This window comes from Gadus morhua, chromosome 12, assembly GCF_902167405.1.
Source record: "Gadus morhua chromosome 12, gadMor3.0, whole genome shotgun sequence".
NCBI classification, from domain to species: Eukaryota; Metazoa; Chordata; class Actinopteri; order Gadiformes; family Gadidae; genus Gadus; species Gadus morhua.
Window position 1 is genome coordinate 7,996,447 of NC_044059.1, and position 25,143 is coordinate 8,021,589.

Below are 25,143 nucleotides of genomic sequence, written 5' to 3' on the forward strand. Positions count from 1 at the left end.
ACTCAGCGCTAATGCTAACTTCAGCGCTAATGCTAACTTCAGCGCTAATGCTAACTTCAGTGCTAATGCTAACGTCAACGCTAACGTCAGCGCTAATGGTACCGTCAATGCTAACTTTTGCGCTAATGCTAACGTCTGCGCTAACGCAAACGTCAACGCTAACGTCAACACCTACGTCGGAGCTAACGTCAGCGCTAACGTCCGCGCTAACGTCATCTCTAACGTCACTGCTAACGTCCATTGTTGTAGTCCATGACAAAGACTACACTACCCTCCACCACACTGGCTTTAACCAGATTCCAGAGTGGTGCGCTCGCCACTGATTGTCAACGAGCAACAGCTGTGGAAAACGGTTAACGAACCCGGAATAAAACTAAAACTGTGAATCTCAAAAAACTATAAATGATATCGAAATTATGTTTGAATATTATTGAAGAGACAAATGTGTAAATCTGTTTAATTCTTTGAATGATGGTAAACGGTTGAAATTTGACCAAGTTATGAAGGTTTGAATGTTGGAAGGGTTGAATCGAGTCAAGGATGAATCTGCCTCATTTGAATATCGACTGTTGGAGACCACTGATTGGTCAACGAGCTGTTGCCATGGCAAACGGTTAGAGTGAGAGCAACTGAAAACGAATCCGGAATTAAAACTAAAACTGTGAATCTGAAAAAACTATGAATGATATCGAAATTCTGTTTGAAGATTATTGAAGATACAAATGTGTAGATCTGTTTAATTCTTTGAATGATGGTAAACGGTTGAAATTTGACCAAGTTATGAAGGTTTGAATGTTGGAAGGGTTGAATCGGATCAAGGGTGAATCAGCGTTTTTTGAAATTTGAATGGGAGTGAATGGGGCAATTTTCGGTGAATAAAGTTGAATATCTCGGGAATTATGAAGAATATCAATGAGAAAAATAATAGCATAATACTACTAATGGAGCTGAACGTTTTAATGTTTGAATGATGTTTCTACGTTGAAGTCTGTTGAAGGAGATGCTCGCAGAAAAAGTGGCGGAATAATAATAATAAGAATAAAATTAAATATGTAGGATTTCAAAGATGTGAATGCTTGCAGCATTCACACCAAATATGTAGGATTTCAAAGCTGTGAATGCTACAGCATTCACACCAACTAGAATTGCAATCCCTGAAGGTATTGCGGTGTGAATGCTAACGCTGAAATGCTCCGCTCTACTGCTGAAGCTGCACGTTGAAAAATAAATACCCTGAATCTAGGACATCTGCTGAACATTTTGAATGTAGAATGAAGTCTGTAGAATTAACTATGAATGAGTTGAATGGTTTTGAAGTCATGCTGCTAAAATCTGCTGCCGCTGAAATGCTCCGCTCTACTGCTGAAGCTGCATGTTGAATCAATACCCTGAATCTAGGAAATCTGCTGAACATTTTGAAGGTAGAATGAAGCCTGTAGAATGAAGACGATGAAACTAGGAAATCTGATGAACATTTTGAAGGTAGAATGAAGCCTGTAGAATGAAGACGCTGAATCTAGGAAATCTGATGAACATTTTGAAGGTAGAATGAAGCCTGTAGAATGAAGACGCTGAATCTAGGAAATCTGCTGAACATTTTGAAGGTAGAATGAAGTCTGTAGAATGAAGACACTGAATCTAGGAATAATAATAATTACGATTGAATGGGACTGAACAATTGAATGATTCTGAATTTAGAAGAACTGAAGCTAAATTGAATTAACAAATGAATATTAAGACTTTGAAAAGTTTGGAAATGTTGAATAATGCGCACAAGATGTGAGGTTGCAATAAGCTTGTACCTACAGAAATAGCTCCCTCACACTCAGTTGATTACTTGAGTTGCTACGACATGCTCCACCATGTAAACCTTTGAGTCAAACCATTTGTAATGCCCACGTACCTCTTGGTTAATCAGACATGATACATTTTTTTAGTCACTTCATTTACATTTTATTACATGAAAATATCAAAGCATAAAACTAACATGAAAACAAAGCTCAACTTTGGGTCCCATCAGACTATCACACATTTGTGTGTCTTGCATCATCAGCCTTAGACTCTCCAAGCATTAAAGGAAAAACTCTTTAAAACCCTTATTAGGGGAAAAAGGAGAAACCTTTAGGTAGGCCAAGTCAAAGAGAGATCCCCTACCAGGACGGCTGAGCATGCGACACGTGTGTGTGTGTGTATGTGGTTAGTGGGAGGGTTTTGGGAGTCTCTGGTTCATGAGTGACTCGCCAGTGAGTAGCCAGGTGACAAAGGGCAGTGACTGCCTGGAGTTAACCTGTTCTTGGTCCTGAAGAAGGGGTTAGCTGTCTTTGGGGTTTGCATCGGGAGTTCTGCAGAAAATCCTTTCTTTGCTTTGGAAGTGAGTCCTGTCTCCAGCTGGATGACTGACAGCAACAGTCGTGTCTTTGTTGTGTTGAACTCTCCATTTGCAGAAGAAGTAGACTCTTTCAAAGTAGACTGCTGTAAAGATAGAAAGGAAAATGTTACGATAAAACAACATGAACCAACTGTGCATTTAATCACCAACAGAAGACACGAGTCCAAACGTTAAGAATAAACTCTACTTACAGATATGAGTCGCAGAGTAGAGCTGCTACTGATTCACTTCAGTTGAACTCTCCATGCAGACCCTCAACCCGACACAGGCCAAGTGAGAAAAGAGCAGCAGCAATTAGTCACATACATGGTTTTCACATTATAAGTTCCATCAACTGTTTATGGTGTGCATGCAATTCAATTTATAAATTGTACTTACAAAATGCTCGGGTCCATCTCAAAATGATTGAATGTCGCTTCTGCACTCGGCCTCGCCAGTGTCACTAGGCCCATCCATTCCAGGTCCATCTTCAACCCCTCCCATAGCCTGAAATCACATCCAAATGTGCATGTTTTATTCATCTTACAATGGATAGATGAGGAAAACCGATAACAATCAAACCATTACAGAACCATTATAAGAGTCATACAACATTTATATTAGAAATACATAGTGACGTACATGTCACCATTGCAGAGAACTGTAAAGGACAATGATGACCACTGATTGGTCCCTCTCTGACCTCTCTGTCTGTCAGGCTTGTTGTCTGTCCGGCTTTTTGCGAAGCACACGGTTTGTGGGGGGGGGGTGCCTGGTCCACTGGTGATATTTTTGAGATCCAGGGCCTCCCTCCGGACAGCTGGGAGCCACTCATAACGACAAACTCAAAGACAAAATAATGTTTTAAGTACAGTGAAGTAGCAGTGCTGCAGGAGCGATAACAAATCCTTACAATTCCACGAGTTACAAGGTACTTACCTGCGTTTCCTGAAGCCCTGTAAGAATCTGGGACGTGTAAAATTCTATTTTATGTGATATCAAGGCTGATATTAAAAGGGATCATATTAAAAGCTCAACTTCCTTTAGTTTGCTATGTGTGGATCATTTTAACTTTGCCGCCCAGAACAATATAATATTTATTTTAAACCATTTTTACATTTGTTTGAATTTTTTTTGGACTGTTTTAGGTGAGATTGTCCCTCCATCCCTCCCTCCCTCAGCCAAGCAGATGTTGCAGCTTGGCTGACAGGACAATCCCACCCATTAACTAATTTCAGTATTTTTCGTATGTTTGGTTTGAGTGATATTTTTGTTTGAGTAATATTACGAGAAAAAATGAATGACTTTAGTCTAACTTTAATCTGTTTTATCGCATGAAATCAATTTGCTTATTTCGAGAAAAAATGAATGACTTTAATCTAACTTTAATCTGTTTCATCGCATGAAATCAATTTGCTTTTTTAGATGAGATTGTCCCTCCATCCCTCCCTCCCTCAGCCAGGCAGATGTTGCAGCTTGGCTGACAGGACAATCCCACCCATTAACTAATTTCAGTATTTTTCAAGTGATATTTGGTTTGAGTGATATTTTTGTTTGAGTGATATTTTTGTTTGAGTGATATTTTGAGAAAAAATGAATAACTGTTAACTTTAACTTTAATCTGTTTTATCTCATGAACTCAATTTGCAACGATCAATGCATTTCACAATGCTTTGTTGTTTGACACTTAATTGATATTTATACATTTTCTGATGTTAGTGTCCAGTAAACAGGATTGTGGTAGCTGTAATACGATTGTAGGACACCAGAATGGAGACATCGCTGCGGTCGGGAGATGTAAATGCTGTCCAACAGTGTATTTTTATCCGTGGTAGCAGCGGTGATAAGTTGCGCGTAACCTTTAGCACGAAACAGTTCATAAATCGGCTTGTTTGCACCGGACAACAGATTTTCATTGAAGTCTCCGCACACTATGATTGGGTGATGATCCATGACTTCGAGTGAATCTAAAAGGCTTTGCAAATTTTTTAGAAATAAGTGCACACTGTAGCTCGGAGGCCTGTAGACGGCAGCAATCAGCGCAATGAACGGGGCTTCTAGTTTAATGACGGTAAACTCGATATCTGTAGCGTTCTGTATGTAGCGTTTTTCACTGACTCGGATGTGGTTTCTCACATAAATAGCAACTCCGCCACCATTTTTGTTTGAAATGTGAGGGCAGTTTGTGTAAGAGACATTCCTATTACGGTGAAACAACGTGTAACCTTCCAAGTTGATACTTTCGGAAACAAAAGATCCTTGCAGGTGTGTTTCTGTTAGACAGAGGACGTCTGCGAGACAAAGTTCATGATGACTTTTGATGTCAGCGACGTGAGCCGGTAGTCCTTCGGTGTTATGATGGATGACGGTGAGAACGTCCTGTCGGTTTAATGTCGCCGAGATATGAAATAGAGGCATAATTTGCTGAAGTGAAGCTTCTGTCATGCTCGCAAGACCTGTGTGAACTTCTGGATTGGCATATATTTTTTTCTCATCCAAATCGAGAATATGTAGTCCACTGAGGGAAGTTACTCTGCTGAGAGCCACATAGGCCATGCCGGGTTCAAAGATGTGTTTTAGCGATACTGCTGCTGAGGATTTGGTCATACCTTGAACCTTGTGTATTGTACACGCAAACGCAAGTTTAAGAGGAAACTGTCTGCGAACCACTCCCCTTTGCTTCAGATTCTCTTCGTCTCTCTCAATGTACACAATATTGTCAGCTGCACTTACATTGTTGGGATTTCTCGACACATCCAGTTCTAGACCGAGTTTACTGACATGTGGACCGTCGTCACTGATCACTATTTCCGCAATACACGCAAAAGTTCCGTTGCACAGACCAGACTGAACATTGACGTTTCTGGTAAGCATGACGCGTGCACCAATGGCAAGTTTCAATGAGTCAGCGAGCTCTCGGTTGTTCCCGTGAAAAGGTGTAGCTTGTTTTGCCATTCTTCCAGTTTTGGGATCTTTCTTATAGTCGTGGGCATCTATCTTCATGATGTCCGAGTGAAACAGCGCTAGCGTTGTTGAATTATGGGCATCAACCTGTTTGTTTGTGGCAAAAATATGCAGTATGTCTTTTGGACAGAGTGCTGGAATCGTGACAGCCTGTGAGAGCAAAGCTTTGTCCTGTCCTGACAATACATCATCTTTCTCTTTGACGCGGATGCGGTTTAGCGTCTCGGCAAAAGCGACATCGTCTTTCTGGCGCATGATCTCCGTCAATGTGATTATCTGAAATTGGTCACGCCAGAGGTCGATTCGAGTGGGATCGTACACGCACAGCGGTTTCGACTGTCTGACCGGGGGAAGTTGATAAAAATCTCCGACGGCGAGAACTGACATTCCACCAAAAGGTCTTTGATTTCCCTTAATTTGTTTCAATCGCATGTCTACGTAGGCAAACAGATACTTTGAGACCATAGATACTTCATCAATGACTAGTATCTCAGCATTTGAAAGATCTGCCCTGACTTCGTCTAGTTTATTGCCAAGGCCTTGGAAAGGAGGCTTTAAATTTCTCGGTAGCTTGAAGAGACTATGCAATGTCACGCCGGATATGTTGAACGCCGCAGTACCAGTGAAAGCCGTGAGGAGTACGGAAGGTTTGGAAATGTCGGCTTCTTCTGCGTTACGGGGAAGTCGAGACAATATTTTGGATCCTTCTGCGTGGATGCATTTGATAAGGTGGGACTTGCCTGTTCCTGCACCGCCATTGATATAATAGAAGAACCGTTCTTCATTTGAACCACAGACACGCTTTATGCACCAGTCTCTGACGGCATAGAAAACAGACGCCTGCTTTTGGTTTAAGCTTCGATACATTTCTTTCAACACTGTCGGATCCATCTCAGGGGCTTCACTCATGATGGCACCTTCTGGTCTATTTTCTGACCTAAGGTTGTAGTCTGGCACATTCTCTTGGACGTTATCCTCATCGGCTGGTCTCGCGTCAAGTTCTTCAATGCACTCTAACCTTTGCAGTTCACATTCAGGAGCCAGATTACACCATTCGTTTCTTATGCAACCATTCTGTTCGTACTCTGCGATGGCACTATCGATGTCTTCCCTGTGTTTCTCATATTTCTCTCGGTTTCGTTTCACAATGTCAGACACTAGCTCGGCGTACTGTGAACCAGGTAGCTGAACGCCTGCATGGTCATGGAAGGACTTGTAAGTGGGGAAGTTTATGGACTTGAGCTGTGTCTCTGAGCGATAAGGCAGGTAAAGCTTTAGCAATGTGCCGTGAAATTGCTCAGGTTTCTTTTCCTGCGAGACATGGTAATACTTGATGACAGCGGGCTTATCCTTTGTTCTCTTCTGAACGAATCCCATTTCATTGAGCAGGGGAATAGCTTTTGCACCTTGGGCCTGTTTGCCATAGACAATTCTACAAGTGGCAGCGAAATCAGCCAAACACATTGACTCAAACTCTGGCGATTCTGGTCTCGATTTGTACTTGTCGGGTAAGCCTGTCATCCACACATTAACCGAGTCTGGTGTTTTGTTCTCTAGGTGCGACATGGGATAACTCATTTTCAGCGGGTTGTCATCGGTCTGTACAAATATCACGCTGCGGGAACACCGTTTCATGTTCAGACTACATGCACGAGCGACGCACTCTTGAGCACTGACCTCTCTTTTTTTGGAGTACGCCTGCATCACTTGTTTCATCTCGTCACTTTCATTGAGATTTTCATGATTTGAGTTCTCAATCATTGTCTTAAGGTATTCGCTTAAACCGTGCTCGGCCTTGCTGATGTAGCTGCAGATATAGGCAATGCAAGAGTACGGGTTTAGAATATACTGTATATCCATGTTTGCGTCCCACGCTAAGAGCAGTGTTGGATTATAGCCGTTTACGTAAGCTTCTTTGGGATCACGCTTTAGTACCACCTCACTTTTTTTTGCCTTAACACGGAGACAATCCTGGTATTGGTCAACTGTAAGATCGCACAAGGACAATATCTGCTCTAAACTCAGAGATTCGCTCTCGGGATTGTTAAGCAACCGGTTTAGTGCTGTGAGCTTTCTTGTCGCCACCGACGTTCTTTCATCTTCACCGTCACATTCTTCAGATCTTACTATCATCGTCTCGGGGGAAGGTAATTTCGGAAATCCAAAACGGCAGTTGGCACCGAGATATTTAATACACGTCTTTGAGTGTGTCTTGCTGTGCATTTGAACCCCGCTAACTTTTTTGTGAAGTTCAGGTTGCGTGTTTGGATCAGGCATCTCGGCGGTGATGTATTTGGAAATGAAATCGCAAACCGTCTTATCCGAGTCCTCCTCAAACACTGGCGCTCCTTCTATCCAAATGAGACAATGTATGTGAGGGGAACCTCTGTGCTGAAATTCTAAACGGTAAAAGTAATCAACGACTTTGCCGATGGGTTGTGCAGGTGACATGATCAAATCTCTGAACAGCGCTTCAACGCGTTTGTCAAACATGCGCATCGTTGTCACAGGATTACTTCGCAAAATATCGCATTTGGACGACCAGTCGAGCTCATCGAAATTCACTTGTTCGCCTTGTTGAGTTTTAATAGCGGTAATTATTTCTTTCCAGCGCATTTCGGCTGCAGAAAATGTACAAAAGAAAGTCGGCGTTCCACATTGCCTTATCATCGCAAACAAGTCTTTGGTAGTTTGTTGCCAGTAGGCGGGGCTGCCTCGCAAAACTTTCATGAATCGAATTGCGTCTTTGTTACGTACCAGTTTTTCAACCTCGTGTTTGTCTTGCAACATTGCATTGTTTATTTTGCGACCGTCGCGGGTATATGGTTTTCCTTTGCGCAATTGTATTGACATGCTGGAGGTGGCCTGATATATTTCTTGTACAAACTGTGCAAAGAACAAATAGTTTGTATCTCTTGCAAAACGGTCGTCGATGCAGCTCAGTCTACTTTTGAAATAACTGCAGGGAGTTAATTTCTTCGGACGCTCTTCATCGATTGTGTTTTTGCTCGTCGGAAACTGAACGGGGAAAGCCATCGCCTCAAGGTTAGGAGTTTTGAAAAAGCTTACTGGTTTGTTTCCTTCAGCGGGCGCAACCGAATATATTCCTTCGCTAAAGCTCAAAATTTCCTCTGAAATGTCAGTTGGCTGCAGACATGACTCGAGAGCAATGCCGCCATTAGGTTCATCACCCTCCTGTTGATTGCTGTTTGACTGCTGACTTAATTCAATTGAATCAATAGCCTGTTCATTGTTTTCAGGTTCTGCCTCGCAAAGTGCACCGTTCTCAAAGCTGTCGATTTCCATCATATCTTCAGCATTAAAATTTGTGTCATCTATGTTTTCAGTGTCTTCGTCCTCATCTAGAGTTGGATCGCATAATTCAGCCTCATCTCTGATGGTTATGTCGTTGTACTGTGGATGGACCTCTTTAAGCTTAAGCAAAGCCCTCACTAGTTTAGTCCAGGTTACAGTTTGGAATAGCTGATGACCTTTATAACACAAACGTCTCTTTAGCTTCACTCTCAAGACTTGAGATTCACTTCTAAGTCTGGGCAAGGCATTGACTGTTTCCTGCACTTCTGATGGGACGCATATTACATTGCCATGAATGGCTCGTTGTTGACCTTTGGGAAGCGGGATTATTTTGGCAAACGTGATGTATTTGCTAATGAGATGTCTCTCCAATATGTTTAAGTCACACAGTTCAGGTGGAATATCTGCGAGCTGTAAATTATTTGCGATGGCGAGTTGTGGCATGCGGCCATTTTTAAGATGTTCGTGACAACAGTGACAGATCCACTCTCTCTTTCTCTCATTTGGTACATTGCACTGCTCTGGATTTTCACAAGAATCGTTACAAACGTGAACAAACTTCCCTGTAAGGCAGGTTTCAACAACATCTGTGTTCTGAGTATACTTTGACCTATCGCAGTATCGCACTTGATTTGCAAACAACGCACGGTGGCAAACTGTACACGCAAAGGTCGGCCCATTTTTGATGTTGGATCGAAAAACCTCAATAGCATCCCTGATCACATTGTTATCCATTTGGTTCGGCCGACTGTCATCCACTTGGTTGGGTCTTCTGATTACGTTTCTGTACTTTTGTCTTATTTTCATTGCACAATACATGTTGTAAGTCATGCCAAACGAATGGTTGTTACTGTATTTATCGCGCATGCGTCGTCTCATCGTTTCTTTCTGTTTGGATCTGAATGCAGGGTCGTTTGCATAACGATTGGTAATATAAGACTTTCGGGTTTGCCTGAAATGAGCATTTAAGCGATAGCGGGTGTTGGTGTATGACCTCTGCCTCTGATTAAAGCTTTTGTCTTGCCTGTAACGGTTTCTGATATATGACCTCCGCCTCTGGTTAAAGCTTTTGTCTTGCCAGTAACGGTTTCTGATATTTGACCTCTGCCTCTGGTTAAAGCTTTTGTCTTGCCTGTAACGGTTTCTTATATATGACCTCTGCCTCTGCTTATAGTTAGAGTCTCTTTGATAGCGAGTGGCTATGTAAGACATCTTTTTTTTTCTGTAACTGTTGGTTTCACAGGATCTCTTTTTGTCAACATATTTATCTTTAGCATACCTTTCCCTCTCTTTTCTATATTTTTTTTGTTTTGCAGTTTCAACATTTTTGCTATGTTTAGCTTTCGTCACCTCAGAAGCCTTTAATCTTTTTTCGAACTTTACCCTTTTTCCTTTTGAATATTTTGATAGATTTGGCATCTGTTGGGGTTTGTCAGATGTATCGCATTCCACCGTAACTTCACCGCTACAAACGTGCATGAGTTCAATTGCGTCTGATATTTCATCACAGGGAGTGCACTCAGCAGTATCTGCATTAGAGTCTACATTTGCCAAAACTCCATCCAAAGAGAATTCATCCTCACTGTTAAAAAGCACAGGAACGAGCTCATATGGTGCATAAGGGCTGGAGCCTAACATAGTAAAGCTTGCGATCAACTTTTTTACCAGGTCATTTAAATGCGTGAAAGTCAACATGACAGCTGTGCCGGGTACATCTGGGCCAGAGGGAAATCCATCAGGTCGTCTAGAGTGTGGGTCAAAATAGCCATACCTTCCATGCCGGTCTCGGAAAACAGCGATGCACTGAGAGGTCATTACCAGCAGAGCGGAGTTCACGTCAGAGGTCAAGCACTGAAGTCTCGCTGCAAGGTTGAGGTATTCGCCTACTTCAGGAGAAGATACAAACGTTCCATACATTGAGTTACACTTTGTCAGCACATGCTGCTGTCTTTGGCCAAAAACAATCTCAGGGAGTTCCTGTATATTCAAGTGTCCATGCACCATTGTTCCATCGACACATAACTGTCCCAGTGTAAGGGCATACATTGCATGGCCGCGATCCAAAATCTGATCAAGGTCTGCGCTTTGCAGGTGATGTAACTCGTGCAGGAAAGCTAGAAATGTCACAGAGTTACAGGTGCACTGACTGTTTTTTGAATCAATATATCTATGATGGCTCTGACTGTAGGATGCTAACACACATGTCACATTAGCATGAGAATGGTCAGGAAAATGTACTTCTCTGTTGCTGTCAGGATCACAATTCTGCACATGTTCAGCTTGTGTTTTGAGCGGAAACTCACCAGACTTACTCCACCTTACTTTAGCCGCTTGGGATCTTTTGCTTTTCTTTGGCATCTCTTCAGCGTGAACTACAGGGAGTGTGACAGTAGGTACAGAGTGTGACAATAGGTACAGGAGGAGATTTCTCAAAACAAACCAGTTTGTAGTGAGATGGTACTTTCTATTTCAAAAAGAAAGATTTTTTTTTTTTTTTCAAGTTTCTGGGTTTTTTTCAATGGCTCTGGGTTTTTCATTGGCTCAGGGTTTTTCAAGTTCGTTTTTTTTGTTCATTTCAAGTACTTTAGAAATGAGAATGCCGTAATGATAGCGGTAAATAAGGTAGAGAGAAATAGGGTAGAGACAGGTAGAGGATAGGCAAGCCGTTTTACTGAGCGGTCTCAAAAAAGAGACATCAAAAACGCCATAAGAGGAGATGGGGTTTGGGGGTAGCGAGAAAGATGGGGTAGGGGGGTTTGGATGGTAAAAAAACAGCAGGCTGCAGGGCCAATAGACGTCTTCTTTGTTCATGTACAGTGTTTAAACCGGAAAGAAAAGAAAACAAACATTAACTTAATTAAATTAATTGCATGAATCTGCTCAGCATGTCTCTGTCAACATTGGCTGGTATACACAGTACTTAGTTATAATGATAAAAGGCAGACATACACACAAGAAAAGAATCTGTTAACTAATGTCAGTTACAAACACTGCCCAGTATATAATAGAAGGACTGCAATACAAATGGTTCCTCTGTGCTTAATATTAGCCTATATTAATGAGCCCCAGATAATTATATATTATTAGGCTATTAATATATAAGAGAGAGAGAGAGAGAGAGAGAGAGAGAGAGAGAGAGAGAGAGAGAGAGAGAGAGAGAGAGAGAGAGAGAGAGAGAGAGAGAGAGAGAGAGAGAGAGAGAGAGAGAGAGAGAGAGAGAGAGAGAGAGAGAGAGAGAGAGAGAGAGAGAACCATAACTTGCTCAATTTTCAACCGATTTACAAACGGTTTGCAGTGTCATTCAAGTATGCAGGGTCATTAACAAATACAATGTGTCATAACTACATCTCTGGCGTTTATAAAAATGTAGCAAGTTATGGTTATTTAAAAAGTGTACCACTTCCAACCCAATGTTATGGGTGAGCAGCTGACTGTGGTAAGCTGGCCAGCAGTGGTGACGTTCGAGACATCTAGTGTTCTAATGTATCTATGGGTCTATTCACCTTATACTCGCCTTAATGTTGACTAAAGGCTAACACTGCTAGTTATAAACATAGCCAGACACAGGCATCTGAGTAACGGAGTTCCGATTTGCTTTTACTCACCAATCAAACCGAAGCAACGAGTTCTCTGGATGGTCTCTAGAAGATGAAAAAACATATTAGACTAGGTTTATCTTTTCTTTTAAATTGAACATATAAACGACATGAAACTACTAGAAAGAGAGAAAGAGTTAAACACACACACACACACACACACACACACACACACACACACGCGCGAGCGCGTACGAGGCTGAATACATGGCGTATGCCGTGTTTTCCCGCCGATGTGTTTTCCCGCCAATGTGGTAGGGTTTACAATGTGGTATGCTTACGCTGTTGAGAGATTAATTAAATGGCCTATATAACTTGACTACCAACAATTATTGAAGTTTAACATTTTGTTTAACAACTTACCGCTTGAATTTCAGGTTGTAGGCCTACTTTTTTCTCAGTGGCATTTTTACGTTCGCTCGCGCTTCAATCTTGTTCTCGTTTAAGAACAAAGGCGGTTGCATTCAGTTTATTGCTGCGTTATCGTCGTCATCTTCTAGAAGAAACGTCTTCTTTAAGATTTGAGACCAATGTTATTTGAGACAAGTCTTATAGATTTGCCTAACGTGTAGCCAAAGCGGCCAGTAAAAGGGACTTAGCGTATATTTGGGACTCTGCTTTCCATTGAACGGGTTACGGTAACTAATGTGACGCAGTGACTGCGCAAACTTTGGCTAACCGCTTTTATTTTCGAATGTTCTGCCGCTGTTCACAACATTTAATTCGCCAATATCATTTTCGTTTGGTTTTAATATATCAATTAAATACTTTCCAGTGTTTTTAAAGAAGATAATCGAAATAAACTGTATAAAGACAGGTTCATATAATTATATGTGACTTACCCGACTGTCTTCATCTGTGGAATGACGCTCGTGTCGTCTGGGCTGGTATTTAAAGGCTGTCACGCCACGAGCCGCTGTATCGCGTGCTCATTCAGATCAACGCTGACATGATAATAACGTAGCCTATAGGCCTATATATCGTTCTGAACAGGTAGGTTGGTTGTATGTCTGACACAATCTGTCAGTCGCCTTTTAAAACGACAATAATCGAGCAGTGTAGCCTTCTTGAATGTATGAGTAACAGAGTTATATGTTTAATTGTATGCGTATTTGACATGTACAAAAAGACTGGTTGCATCAAATGCTGCTTTGAGAGTCTTCATGAACTTCTGACATATCTCTCGACTTGTACCTAGAATTTGAATATATATTTCTCTCAGTAATAATTGATTGTTACCAGGACTGTAGTGGAGGGTCAAACGCACGTAAACACCGTTTACGCACCTCTGGAATTAAGGAAATAGCGTTTACGCACCTCTAAATAGCGTTTACGAACCTCAAAGTTCCCTGTGCCTTGTATTCTGCCGTTGGAATAATCGGAAATAAATTTGGTATCATTTTAAAACACCTAAAACAAAGTTTCATATAGTTGAACAAATTAACGCTGTAATCTGAATCATTTTCATCTGCGCTGTTATAGGCCTATGCTATTATGGTCTGTGACCCTCCAAGCAGTGCCTTGCGGCTGCGGCGGCAACACCAATCCGGATCCAGGAAAATATATAAACAGGAAGTATGTAAACACATGGCCCTACGCGTTGTGGATTATCATGCCTGCCTACCTGTCATTAATTAGCCATGGATGTCAGGCGATTTTTTTAAGAGACCTTCGAGTGCTCCCACTCTCCAACAGATTCCCGAAAAAGGCCTCAAGTACAAAGTAAGACTGAAGAGGATCAATTCATATGAGTTGTTTTTGTGATTTATAAATCAATTTTTCTTACGGGAGCTTTTCCATTCATCCTGGAACGTGCATCTTTTCAGGGAATTTGTACAATAAATCCATAACAAATACCGAATATCGATTGTCTTATGTGTCCATTTTATATCCATCATAATGGACACCTCGTCGGGCATTATCCCTTACATAACGCCTTCTTCATTTACAGTCTGCCGGCTAATGGTAGTAGTGGTAGGAGGAGCAGTATAAATGTTGAATAGCTTTATTCAAGTGAGGGATTGGAAAGGAGTTCCAAATGTTAAAATCGGATTGCAGTGTGTGTGTGTGTGTGTGTGTGTGTGTGTGTGTGTGTGTGTGTGTGTGTGTGTGTGTGTGTGTGTGTGTGTGTGTGTGTGTGTGTGTGTGTGTGTGTGTGTGTGTGTGTGTGTTTCACCCGGCCGATGTTATCTGTGTGTGTGTGTGTGTGTGTGTGTGTGTGTGTGTGTGTGTGTGTGTGTGTGTGTGTGTGTGTGTGTGTGTGTGTGTGTGTGTGTGTGTGTGTGTGTGTGTGCCCAAGCCGGCGTGCGTGTGTGTGTGTGTGTGTGCGTGTGTTTCACCCGGCCGATGTTATCTTTGTGTGTGTGTGTGTGTGTGTGTGTGTGTGTGTGTGTGTGTGTGTGTGTGTGTGTGTGTGTGTGTGTGTGTGTGTGTGTGTGTGTGTGTGTGTGTGTGTGTGTGTGTTTAAGGGAGTCTGCCTGAATGTCAACGGAAATCAATGAAACCAACTGAAAACTAATCCGGTGTCAAACTAAAACTGTGATTCTGGAAAAAGTTTAAAAGCTTTCGAAATTTCATTTAGATATTATTGAAGATACAAATGTCTACATTTGTTTAATTGTTTCAGCGATGGTAAACGGCTGAAAAATGATTTAGTTACAATGTCTTTAGTAATTTAAGTGTCAGAATGGGCAGACTGCCTCAATGGGACAAACTGTAGAATATGACGGTTTGAGACTAAAACTGTGAATCTGAAAAAACTATAAATGGTATCGAAATTCTGTTTCAATATTATAGAAGATACAAATATTTAGATCGGTTTAATTCCTTGAATGATGGTAAACGGTTGAAATTTGACCAAGTTATGAAGGTTTGAATGTTGGAAGGGTTGAATCGGATCAAGGATGAATCAGCGTTTTTTTAATTTTGAATGGGAGTGAATGGGGGAATTTTCGGTGAATAACGTTGAATATCTCGGGAATTATGAATAATATCAATAAGAAAAATAATAGCACAATAGTACTAATGGAGCTGAACGTTTTAATGTTTGAATGATGTTTCTACATTGAAGTACGTTGAAGGAGTCGCGTTGCCAAAAAGTGGCAGAATATTTATAATAAAAATAAAAATAAAACTGTGAATCTGAGGAAACTATAAATGATATCGAAATTATGTTTGAATATTATTGAAGAGACAAATGTGTTAATCTGTTTAATTCTTTGAATGATGGTAAACGGTTGAAATTTGACCCAGTTATGAAGGTTTGAATGTTGGAAGGGTTGAATCGGATCAAGGACGAATCAGCCTCATTTGAATATCGAATGTTAGAGACCACTGATTGGTCAACGAGCTGTTGCCATGGCAAACGGTTAGAGTGAGAGCAACTGAAAACGAATCCGGAATTAAAACTAAAACTGTGAATCTGAAAAGACTATAAATGATATCGAAATTCTGTTTGAATATTATTGAAGATACAAATGTGTAGATCTGTTTAATTCTTTGAATGATTCTAAACGGTTGAAATTTGACCAAGTTATGAACGTTTGAATGTTGGAAGTGTTGAATCGGATGAAGGGTGAATCAGCGTTTTTTTTAATTTTTAATGGGAGTGAATGGGGGAATTTTCGGTGAATAAAGTTGAATATCTCGGGAATTATGAAGAATATCAATAAGAAAAGTAATAGCGCTCGATTCCTAATGGAGCTGAACGTTTTAAGGTTTGAATGAAGTTTCTACGTTGAAGTATGGCGAAGGAGTCGCACTCCAAAATAACGGCGGAATAATAAAAATAAAAATAAATATGTAGGATTTCAAAGCTGTGAATGCTACAGCATTCACACCAACTAGAATTGCAATCCCTGAAGGTATTGCGGTGTGAATGCTAACGCTGAAATGCTCCGCTCTACTGCTGAAGCTGCACGTTGAAAAATAAATACCCTGAATCTAGGACATCTGCTGAACATTTTGAATGTAGAATGAAGTCTGTAGAATTAACTATGAATGAGTTGAATGGTTTTGAAGTCATGCTGCTAAAATCTGCTGCCGCTGAAATGCTCCGCTCTACTGCTGAAGCTGCATGTTGAATCAATACCCTGAATCTAGGAAATCTGCTGAACATTTTGAAGGTAGAATGAAGCCTGTAGAATGAAGACGATGAAACTAGGAAATCTGATGAACATTTTGAAGGTAGAATGAAGCCTGTAGAATGAAGACGCTGAATCTAGGAAATCTGATGAACATTTTGAAGGTAGAATGAAGCCTGTAGAATGAAGACGCTGAATCTAGGAAATCTGCTGAACATTTTGAAGGTAGAATGAAGTCTGTAGAATGAAGACACTGAATCTAGGAATAATAATAATTACGATTGAATGGGACTGAACAATTGAATGATTCTGAATTTAGAAGAACTGAAGCTAAATTGAATTAACAAATGAATATTAAGACTTTGAAAAGTTTGGAAATGTTGAATAATGCGCACAAGATGTGAGGTTGCAATAAGCTTGTACCTACAGAAATAGCTCCCTCACACTCAGTTGATTACTTGAGTTGCTACGACATGCTCCACCATGTAAACCTTTGAGTCAAACCATTTGTAATGCCCACGTACCTCTTGGTTAATCAGACATGATACATTTTTTTAGTCACTTCATTTACATTTTATTACATGAAAATATCAAAGCATAAAACTAACATGAAAACAAAGCTCAACTTTGGGTCCCATCAGACTATCACACATTTGTGTGTCTTGCATCATCAGCCTTAGACTCTCCAAGCATTAAAGGAAAAACTCTTTAAAACCCTTATTAGGGGAAAAAGGAGAAACCTTTAGGTAGGCCAAGTCAAAGAGAGATCCCCTACCAGGACGGCTGAGCATGCGACACGTGTGTGTGTGTGTATGTGGTTAGTGGGAGGGTTTTGGGAGTCTCTGGTTCATGAGTGACTCGCCAGTGAGTAGCCAGGTGACAAAGGGCAGTGACTGCCTGGAGTTAACCTGTTCTTGGTCCTGAAGAAGGGGTTAGCTGTCTTTGGGGTTTGCATCGGGAGTTCTGCAGAAAATCCTTTCTTTGCTTTGGAAGTGAGTCCTGTCTCCAGCTGGATGACTGACAGCAACAGTCGTGTCTTTGTTGTGTTGAACTCTCCATTTGCAGAAGAAGTAGACTCTTTCAAAGTAGACTGCTGTAAAGATAGAAAGGAAAATGTTACGATAAAACAACATGAACCAACTGTGCATTTAATCACCAACAGAAGACACGAGTCCAAACGTTAAGAATAAACTCTACTTACAGATATGAGTCGCAGAGTAGAGCTGCTACTGATTCACTTCAGTTGAACTCTCCATGCAGACCCTCAACCCGACACAGGCCAAGTGAGAAAAGAGCAGCAGCAATTAGTCACATACATGGTTTTCACATTATAAGTTCCATCAACTGTTTATGGTGTGCATGCAATTCAATTTATAAATTGTACTTACAAAATGCTCGGGTCCATCTCAAAATGATTGAATGTCGCTTCTGCACTCGGCCTCGCCAGTGTCACTAGGCCCATCCATTCCAGGTCCATCTTCAACCCCTCCCATAGCCTGAAATCACATCCAAATGTGCATGTTTTATTCATCTTACAATGGATAGATGAGGAAAACCGATAACAATCAAACCATTACAGAACCATTATAAGAGTCATACAACATTTATATTAGAAATACATAGTGACGTACATGTCACCATTGCAGAGAACTGTAAAGGACAATGATGACCACTGATTGGTCCCTCTCTGACCTCTCTGTCTGTCAGGCTTGTTGTCTGTCCGGCTTTTTGCGAAGCACACGGTTTGTGGGGGGGGGGTGCCTGGTCCACTGGTGATATTTTTGAGATCCAGGGCCTCCCTCCGGACAGCTGGGAGCCACTCATAACGACAAACTCAAAGACAAAATAATGTTTTAAGTACAGTGAAGTAGCAGTGCTGCAGGAGCGATAACAAATCCTTACAATTCCACGAGTTACAAGGTACTTACCTGCGTTTCCTGAAGCCCTGTAAGAATCTGGGACGTGTAAAATTCTATTTTATGTGATATCAAGGCTGATATTAAAAGGGATCATATTAAAAGCTCAACTTCCTTTAGTTTGCTATGTGTGGATCATTTTAACTTTGCCGCCCAGAACAATATAATATTTATTTTAAACCATTTTTACATTTGTTTGAATTTTTTTTGGACTGTTTTAGGTGAGATTGTCCCTCCATCCCTCCCTCCCTCAGCCAAGCAGATGTTGCAGCTTGGCTGACAGGACAATCCCACCCATTAACTAATTTCAGTATTTTTCGTATGTTTGGTTTGAGTGATATTTTTGTTTGAGTAATATTACGAGAAAAAATGAATGACTTTAGTCTAACTTTAATCTGTTTTATCGCATGAAATCAATTTGCTTATTTCGAGAAAAAATGAATGACTTTAATCTAACTTTAATCTGTTTCATCGCATGAAATCAATTTGCTTTTTTAGATGAGATTGTCCCTCCATCCCTCCCTCCCTCAGCCAGGCAGATGTTGCAGCTTGGCTGACAGGACAATCCCACCCATTAACTAATTTCAGTATTTTTCAAGTGATATTTGGTTTGAGTGATATTTTTGTTTGAGTGATATTTTTGTTTGAGTGATATTTTGAGAAAAAATGAATAACTGTTAACTTTAACTTTAATCTGTTTTATCTCATGAACTCAATTTGCAACGATCAATGCATTTCACAATGCTTTGTTGTTTGACACTTAATTGATATTTATACATTTTCTGATGTTAGTGTCCAGTAAACAGGATTGTGGTAGCTGTAATACGATTGTAGGACACCAGAATGGAGACATCGCTGCGGTCGGGAGATGTAAATGCTGTCCAACAGTGTATTTTTATCCGTGGTAGCAGCGGTGATAAGTTGCGCGTAACCTTTAGCACGAAACAGTTCATAAATCGGCTTGTTTGCACCGGACAACAGATTTTCATTGAAGTCTCCGCACACTATGATTGGGTGATGATCCATGACTTCGAGTGAATCTAAAAGGCTTTGCAAATTTTTTAGAAATAAGTGCACACTGTAGCTCGGAGGCCTGTAGACGGCAGCAATCAGCGCAATGAACGGGGCTTCTAGTTTAATGACGGTAAACTCGATATCTGTAGCGTTCTGTATGTAGCGTTTTTCACTGACTCGGATGTGGTTTCTCACATAAATAGCAACTCCGCCACCATTTTTGTTTGAAATGTGAGGGCAGTTTGTGTAAGAGACATTCCTATTACGGTGAAACAACGTGTAACCTTCCAAGTTGATACTTTCGGAAACAAAAGATCCTTGCAGGTGTGTTTCTGTTAGACAGAGGACGTCTGCGAGACAAAGTTCATGATGACTTTTGATGTCAGCGACGTGAGCCGGTAGTCCTTCGGTGTTATGATGGATGACGGTGAGAACGTCCTGTCGGTTTAATGTCGCCGAGATATGAAATAGAGGCATAATTTGCTGAAGTGAAGCTTCTGTCATGCTCGCAAGACCTGTGTGAACTTCTGGATTGGCATATATTTTTTTCTCATCCAAATCGAGAATATGTAGTCCACTGAGGGAAGTTACTCTGCTGAGAGCCACATAGGCCATGCCGGGTTCAAAGATGTGTTTTAGCGATACTGCTGCTGAGGATTTGGTCATACCTTGAACCTTGTGTATTGTACACGCAAACGCAAGTTTAAGAGGAAACTGTCTGCGAACCACTCCCCTTTGCTTCAGATTCTCTTCGTCTCTCTCAATGTACACAATATTGTCAGCTGCACTTACATTGTTGGGATTTCTCGACACATCCAGTTCTAGACCGAGTTTACTGACATGTGGACCGTCGTCACTGATCACTATTTCCGCAATACACGCAAAAGTTCCGTTGCACAGACCAGACTGAACATTGACGTTTCTGGTAAGCATGACGCGTGCACCAATGGCAAGTTTCAATGAGTCAGCGAGCTCTCGGTTGTTCCCGTGAAAAGGTGTAGCTTGTTTTGCCATTCTTCCAGTTTTGGGATCTTTCTTATAGTCGTGGGCATCTATCTTCATGATGTCCGAGTGAAACAGCGCTAGCGTTGTTGAATTATGGGCATCAACCTGTTTGTTTGTGGCAAAAATATGCAGTATGTCTTTTGGACAGAGTGCTGGAATCGTGACAGCCTGTGAGAGCAAAGCTTTGTCCTGTCCTGACAATACATCATCTTTCTCTTTGACGCGGATGCGGTTTAGCGTCTCGGCAAAAGCGACATCGTCTTTCTGGCGCATGATCTCCGTCAATGTGATTATCTGAAATTGGTCACGCCAGAGGTCGATTCGAGTGGGATCGTACACGCACAGCGGTTTCGACTGTCTGACCGGGGGAAGTTGATAAAAATCTCCGACGGCGAGAACTGACATTCCACCAAAAGGTCTTTGATTTCCCTTAATTTGTTTCAATCGCATGTCTACGTAGGCAAACAGATACTTTGAGACCATAGATACTTCATCAATGACTAGTATCTCAGCATTTGAAAGATCTGCCCTGACTTCGTCTAGTTTATTGCCAAGGCCTTGGAAAGGAGGCTTTAAATTTCTCGGTAGCTTGAAGAGACTATGCAATGTCACGCCGGATATGTTGAACGCCGCAGTACCAGTGAAAGCCGTGAGGAGTACGGAAGGTTTGGAAATGTCGGCTTCTTCTGCGTTACGGGGAAGTCGAGACAATATTTTGGATCCTTCTGCGTGGATGCATTTGATAAGGTGGGACTTGCCTGTTCCTGCACCGCCATTGATATAATAGAAGAACCGTTCTTCATTTGAACCACAGACACGCTTTATGCACCAGTCTCTGACGGCATAGAAAACAGACGCCTGCTTTTGGTTTAAGCTTCGATACATTTCTTTCAACACTGTCGGATCCATCTCAGGGGCTTCACTCATGATGGCACCTTCTGGTCTATTTTCTGACCTAAGGTTGTAGTCTGGCACATTCTCTTGGACGTTATCCTCATCGGCTGGTCTCGCGTCAAGTTCTTCAATGCACTCTAACCTTTGCAGTTCACATTCAGGAGCCAGATTACACCATTCGTTTCTTATGCAACCATTCTGTTCGTACTCTGCGATGGCACTATCGATGTCTTCCCTGTGTTTCTCATATTTCTCTCGGTTTCGTTTCACAATGTCAGACACTAGCTCGGCGTACTGTGAACCAGGTAGCTGAACGCCTGCATGGTCATGGAAGGACTTGTAAGTGGGGAAGTTTATGGACTTGAGCTGTGTCTCTGAGCGATAAGGCAGGTAAAGCTTTAGCAATGTGCCGTGAAATTGCTCAGGTTTCTTTTCCTGCGAGACATGGTAATACTTGATGACAGCGGGCTTATCCTTTGTTCTCTTCTGAACGAATCCCATTTCATTGAGCAGGGGAATAGCTTTTGCACCTTGGGCCTGTTTGCCATAGACAATTCTACAAGTGGCAGCGAAATCAGCCAAACACATTGACTCAAACTCTGGCGATTCTGGTCTCGATTTGTACTTGTCGGGTAAGCCTGTCATCCACACATTAACCGAGTCTGGTGTTTTGTTCTCTAGGTGCGACATGGGATAACTCATTTTCAGCGGGTTGTCATCGGTCTGTACAAATATCACGCTGCGGGAACACCGTTTCATGTTCAGACTACATGCACGAGCGACGCACTCTTGAGCACTGACCTCTCTTTTTTTGGAGTACGCCTGCATCACTTGTTTCATCTCGTCACTTTCATTGAGATTTTCATGATTTGAGTTCTCAATCATTGTCTTAAGGTATTCGCTTAAACCGTGCTCGGCCTTGCTGATGTAGCTGCAGATATAGGCAATGCAAGAGTACGGGTTTAGAATATACTGTATATCCATGTTTGCGTCCCACGCTAAGAGCAGTGTTGGATTATAGCCGTTTACGTAAGCTTCTTTGGGATCACGCTTTAGTACCACCTCACTTTTTTTTGCCTTAACACGGAGACAATCCTGGTATTGGTCAACTGTAAGATCGCACAAGGACAATATCTGCTCTAAACTCAGAGATTCGCTCTCGGGATTGTTAAGCAACCGGTTTAGTGCTGTGAGCTTTCTTGTCGCCACCGACGTTCTTTCATCTTCACCGTCACATTCTTCAGATCTTACTATCATCGTCTCGGGGGAAGGTAATTTCGGAAATCCAAAACGGCAGTTGGCACCGAGATATTTAATACACGTCTTTGAGTGTGTCTTGCTGTGCATTTGAACCCCGCTAACTTTTTTGTGAAGTTCAGGTTGCGTGTTTGGATCAGGCATCTCGGCGGTGATGTATTTGGAAATGAAATCGCAAACCGTCTTATCCGAGTCCTCCTCAAACACTGGCGCTCCTTCTATCCAAATGAGACAATGTATGTGAGGGGAACCTCTGTGCTGAAATTCTAAACGGTAAAAGTAATCAACGACTTTGCCGATGGGTTGTGCAGGTGACATGATCAAATCTCTGAACAGCGCTTCAACGCGTTTGTCAAACATGCGCATCGTTGTCACAGGATTACTTCGCAAAATATCGCATTTGGACGACCAGTCGAGCTCATCGAAATTCACTTGTTCGCCTTGTTGAGTTTTAATAGCGGTAATTATTTCTTTCCAGCGCATTTCGGCTGCAGAAAATGTACAAAAGAAAGTCGGCGTTCCACATTGCCTTATCATCGCAAACAAGTCTTTGGTAGTTTGTTGCCAGTAGGCGGGGCTGCCTCGCAAAACTTTCATGAATCGAATTGCGTCTTTGTTACGTACCAGTTTTTCAACCTCGTGTTTGTCTTGCAACATTGCATTGTTTATTTTGCGACCGTCGCGGGTATATGGTTTTCCTTTGCGCAATTGTATTGACATGCTGGAGGTGGCCTGATATATTTCTTGTACAAACTGTGCAAAGAACAAATAGTTTGTATCTCTTGCAAAACGGTCGTCGATGCAGCTCAGTCTACTTTTGAAATAACTGCAGGGAGTTAATTTCTTCGGACGCTCTTCATCGATTGTGTTTTTGCTCGTCGGAAACTGAACGGGGAAAGCCATCGCCTCAAGGTTAGGAGTTTTGAAAAAGCTTACTGGTTTGTTTCCTTCAGCGGGCGCAACCGAATATATTCCTTCGCTAAAGCTCAAAATTTCCTCTGAAATGTCAGTTGGCTGCAGACATGACTCGAGAGCAATGCCGCCATTAGGTTCATCACCCTCCTGTTGATTGCTGTTTGACTGCTGACTTAATTCAATTGAATCAATAGCCTGTTCATTGTTTTCAGGTTCTGCCTCGCAAAGTGCACCGTTCTCAAAGCTGTCGATTTCCATCATATCTTCAGCATTAAAATTTGTGTCATCTATGTTTTCAGTGTCTTCGTCCTCATCTAGAGTTGGATCGCATAATTCAGCCTCATCTCTGATGGTTATGTCGTTGTACTGTGGATGGACCTCTTTAAGCTTAAGCAAAGCCCTCACTAGTTTAGTCCAGGTTACAGTTTGGAATAGCTGATGACCTTTATAACACAAACGTCTCTTTAGCTTCACTCTCAAGACTTGAGATTCACTTCTAAGTCTGGGCAAGGCATTGACTGTTTCCTGCACTTCTGATGGGACGCATATTACATTGCCATGAATGGCTCGTTGTTGACCTTTGGGAAGCGGGATTATTTTGGCAAACGTGATGTATTTGCTAATGAGATGTCTCTCCAATATGTTTAAGTCACACAGTTCAGGTGGAATATCTGCGAGCTGTAAATTATTTGCGATGGCGAGTTGTGGCATGCGGCCATTTTTAAGATGTTCGTGACAACAGTGACAGATCCACTCTCTCTTTCTCTCATTTGGTACATTGCACTGCTCTGGATTTTCACAAGAATCGTTACAAACGTGAACAAACTTCCCTGTAAGGCAGGTTTCAACAACATCTGTGTTCTGAGTATACTTTGACCTATCGCAGTATCGCACTTGATTTGCAAACAACGCACGGTGGCAAACTGTACACGCAAAGGTCGGCCCATTTTTGATGTTGGATCGAAAAACCTCAATAGCATCCCTGATCACATTGTTATCCATTTGGTTCGGCCGACTGTCATCCACTTGGTTGGGTCTTCTGATTACGTTTCTGTACTTTTGTCTTATTTTCATTGCACAATACATGTTGTAAGTCATGCCAAACGAATGGTTGTTACTGTATTTATCGCGCATGCGTCGTCTCATCGTTTCTTTCTGTTTGGATCTGAATGCAGGGTCGTTTGCATAACGATTGGTAATATAAGACTTTCGGGTTTGCCTGAAATGAGCATTTAAGCGATAGCGGGTGTTGGTGTATGACCTCTGCCTCTGATTAAAGCTTTTGTCTTGCCTGTAACGGTTTCTGATATATGACCTCCGCCTCTGGTTAAAGCTTTTGTCTTGCCAGTAACGGTTTCTGATATTTGACCTCTGCCTCTGGTTAAAGCTTTTGTCTTGCCTGTAACGGTTTCTTATATATGACCTCTGCCTCTGCTTATAGTTAGAGTCTCTTTGATAGCGAGTGGCTATGTAAGACATCTTTTTTTTTCTGTAACTGTTGGTTTCACAGGATCTCTTTTTGTCAACATATTTATCTTTAGCATACCTTTCCCTCTCTTTTCTATATTTTTTTTGTTTTGCAGTTTCAACATTTTTGCTATGTTTAGCTTTCGTCACCTCAGAAGCCTTTAATCTTTTTTCGAACTTTACCCTTTTTCCTTTTGAATATTTTGATAGATTTGGCATCTGTTGGGGTTTGTCAGATGTATCGCATTCCACCGTAACTTCACCGCTACAAACGTGCATGAGTTCAATTGCGTCTGATATTTCATCACAGGGAGTGCACTCAGCAGTATCTGCATTAGAGTCTACATTTG

General features: G+C 41.6%; 3 protein-coding genes across 5 annotated transcripts in view; 1 reads left to right on the forward strand and 2 right to left on the reverse strand.

Moving 5' to 3' along the window:
* The window catches only part of atp13a3 (ATPase 13A3), a 116,015-nt gene that overhangs the window by 26,646 nt on the left and 64,226 nt on the right, over positions 1-25,143 (forward strand). The gene's annotated exons all lie outside the window — the stretch shown is intronic.
* On the reverse strand, positions 1,929-9,895 carry LOC115555925 (uncharacterized). The gene is made up of 4 exons (XM_030372973.1): positions 3,072-9,895; positions 2,768-2,875; positions 2,581-2,642; positions 1,929-2,472 (listed from the first exon to the last, which is right to left on the reverse strand). Exon 1 carries the CDS (start codon positions 9,857-9,859, stop codon positions 4,067-4,069), a length of 5,793 nt encoding a protein of 1,930 aa, XP_030228833.1. The 5' UTR covers positions 9,860-9,895; the 3' UTR covers positions 1,929-2,472; positions 2,581-2,642; positions 2,768-2,875; positions 3,072-4,066.
* LOC115555927 (uncharacterized) lies at positions 16,875-24,841 on the reverse strand. Its single transcript, XM_030372975.1, has 4 exons — positions 18,018-24,841; positions 17,714-17,821; positions 17,527-17,588; positions 16,875-17,418 (listed from the first exon to the last, which is right to left on the reverse strand). The coding sequence occupies exon 1, from the start codon at positions 24,803-24,805 to the stop codon at positions 19,013-19,015; it is 5,793 nt and encodes a 1,930-aa protein (XP_030228835.1). The 5' UTR covers positions 24,806-24,841; the 3' UTR covers positions 16,875-17,418; positions 17,527-17,588; positions 17,714-17,821; positions 18,018-19,012.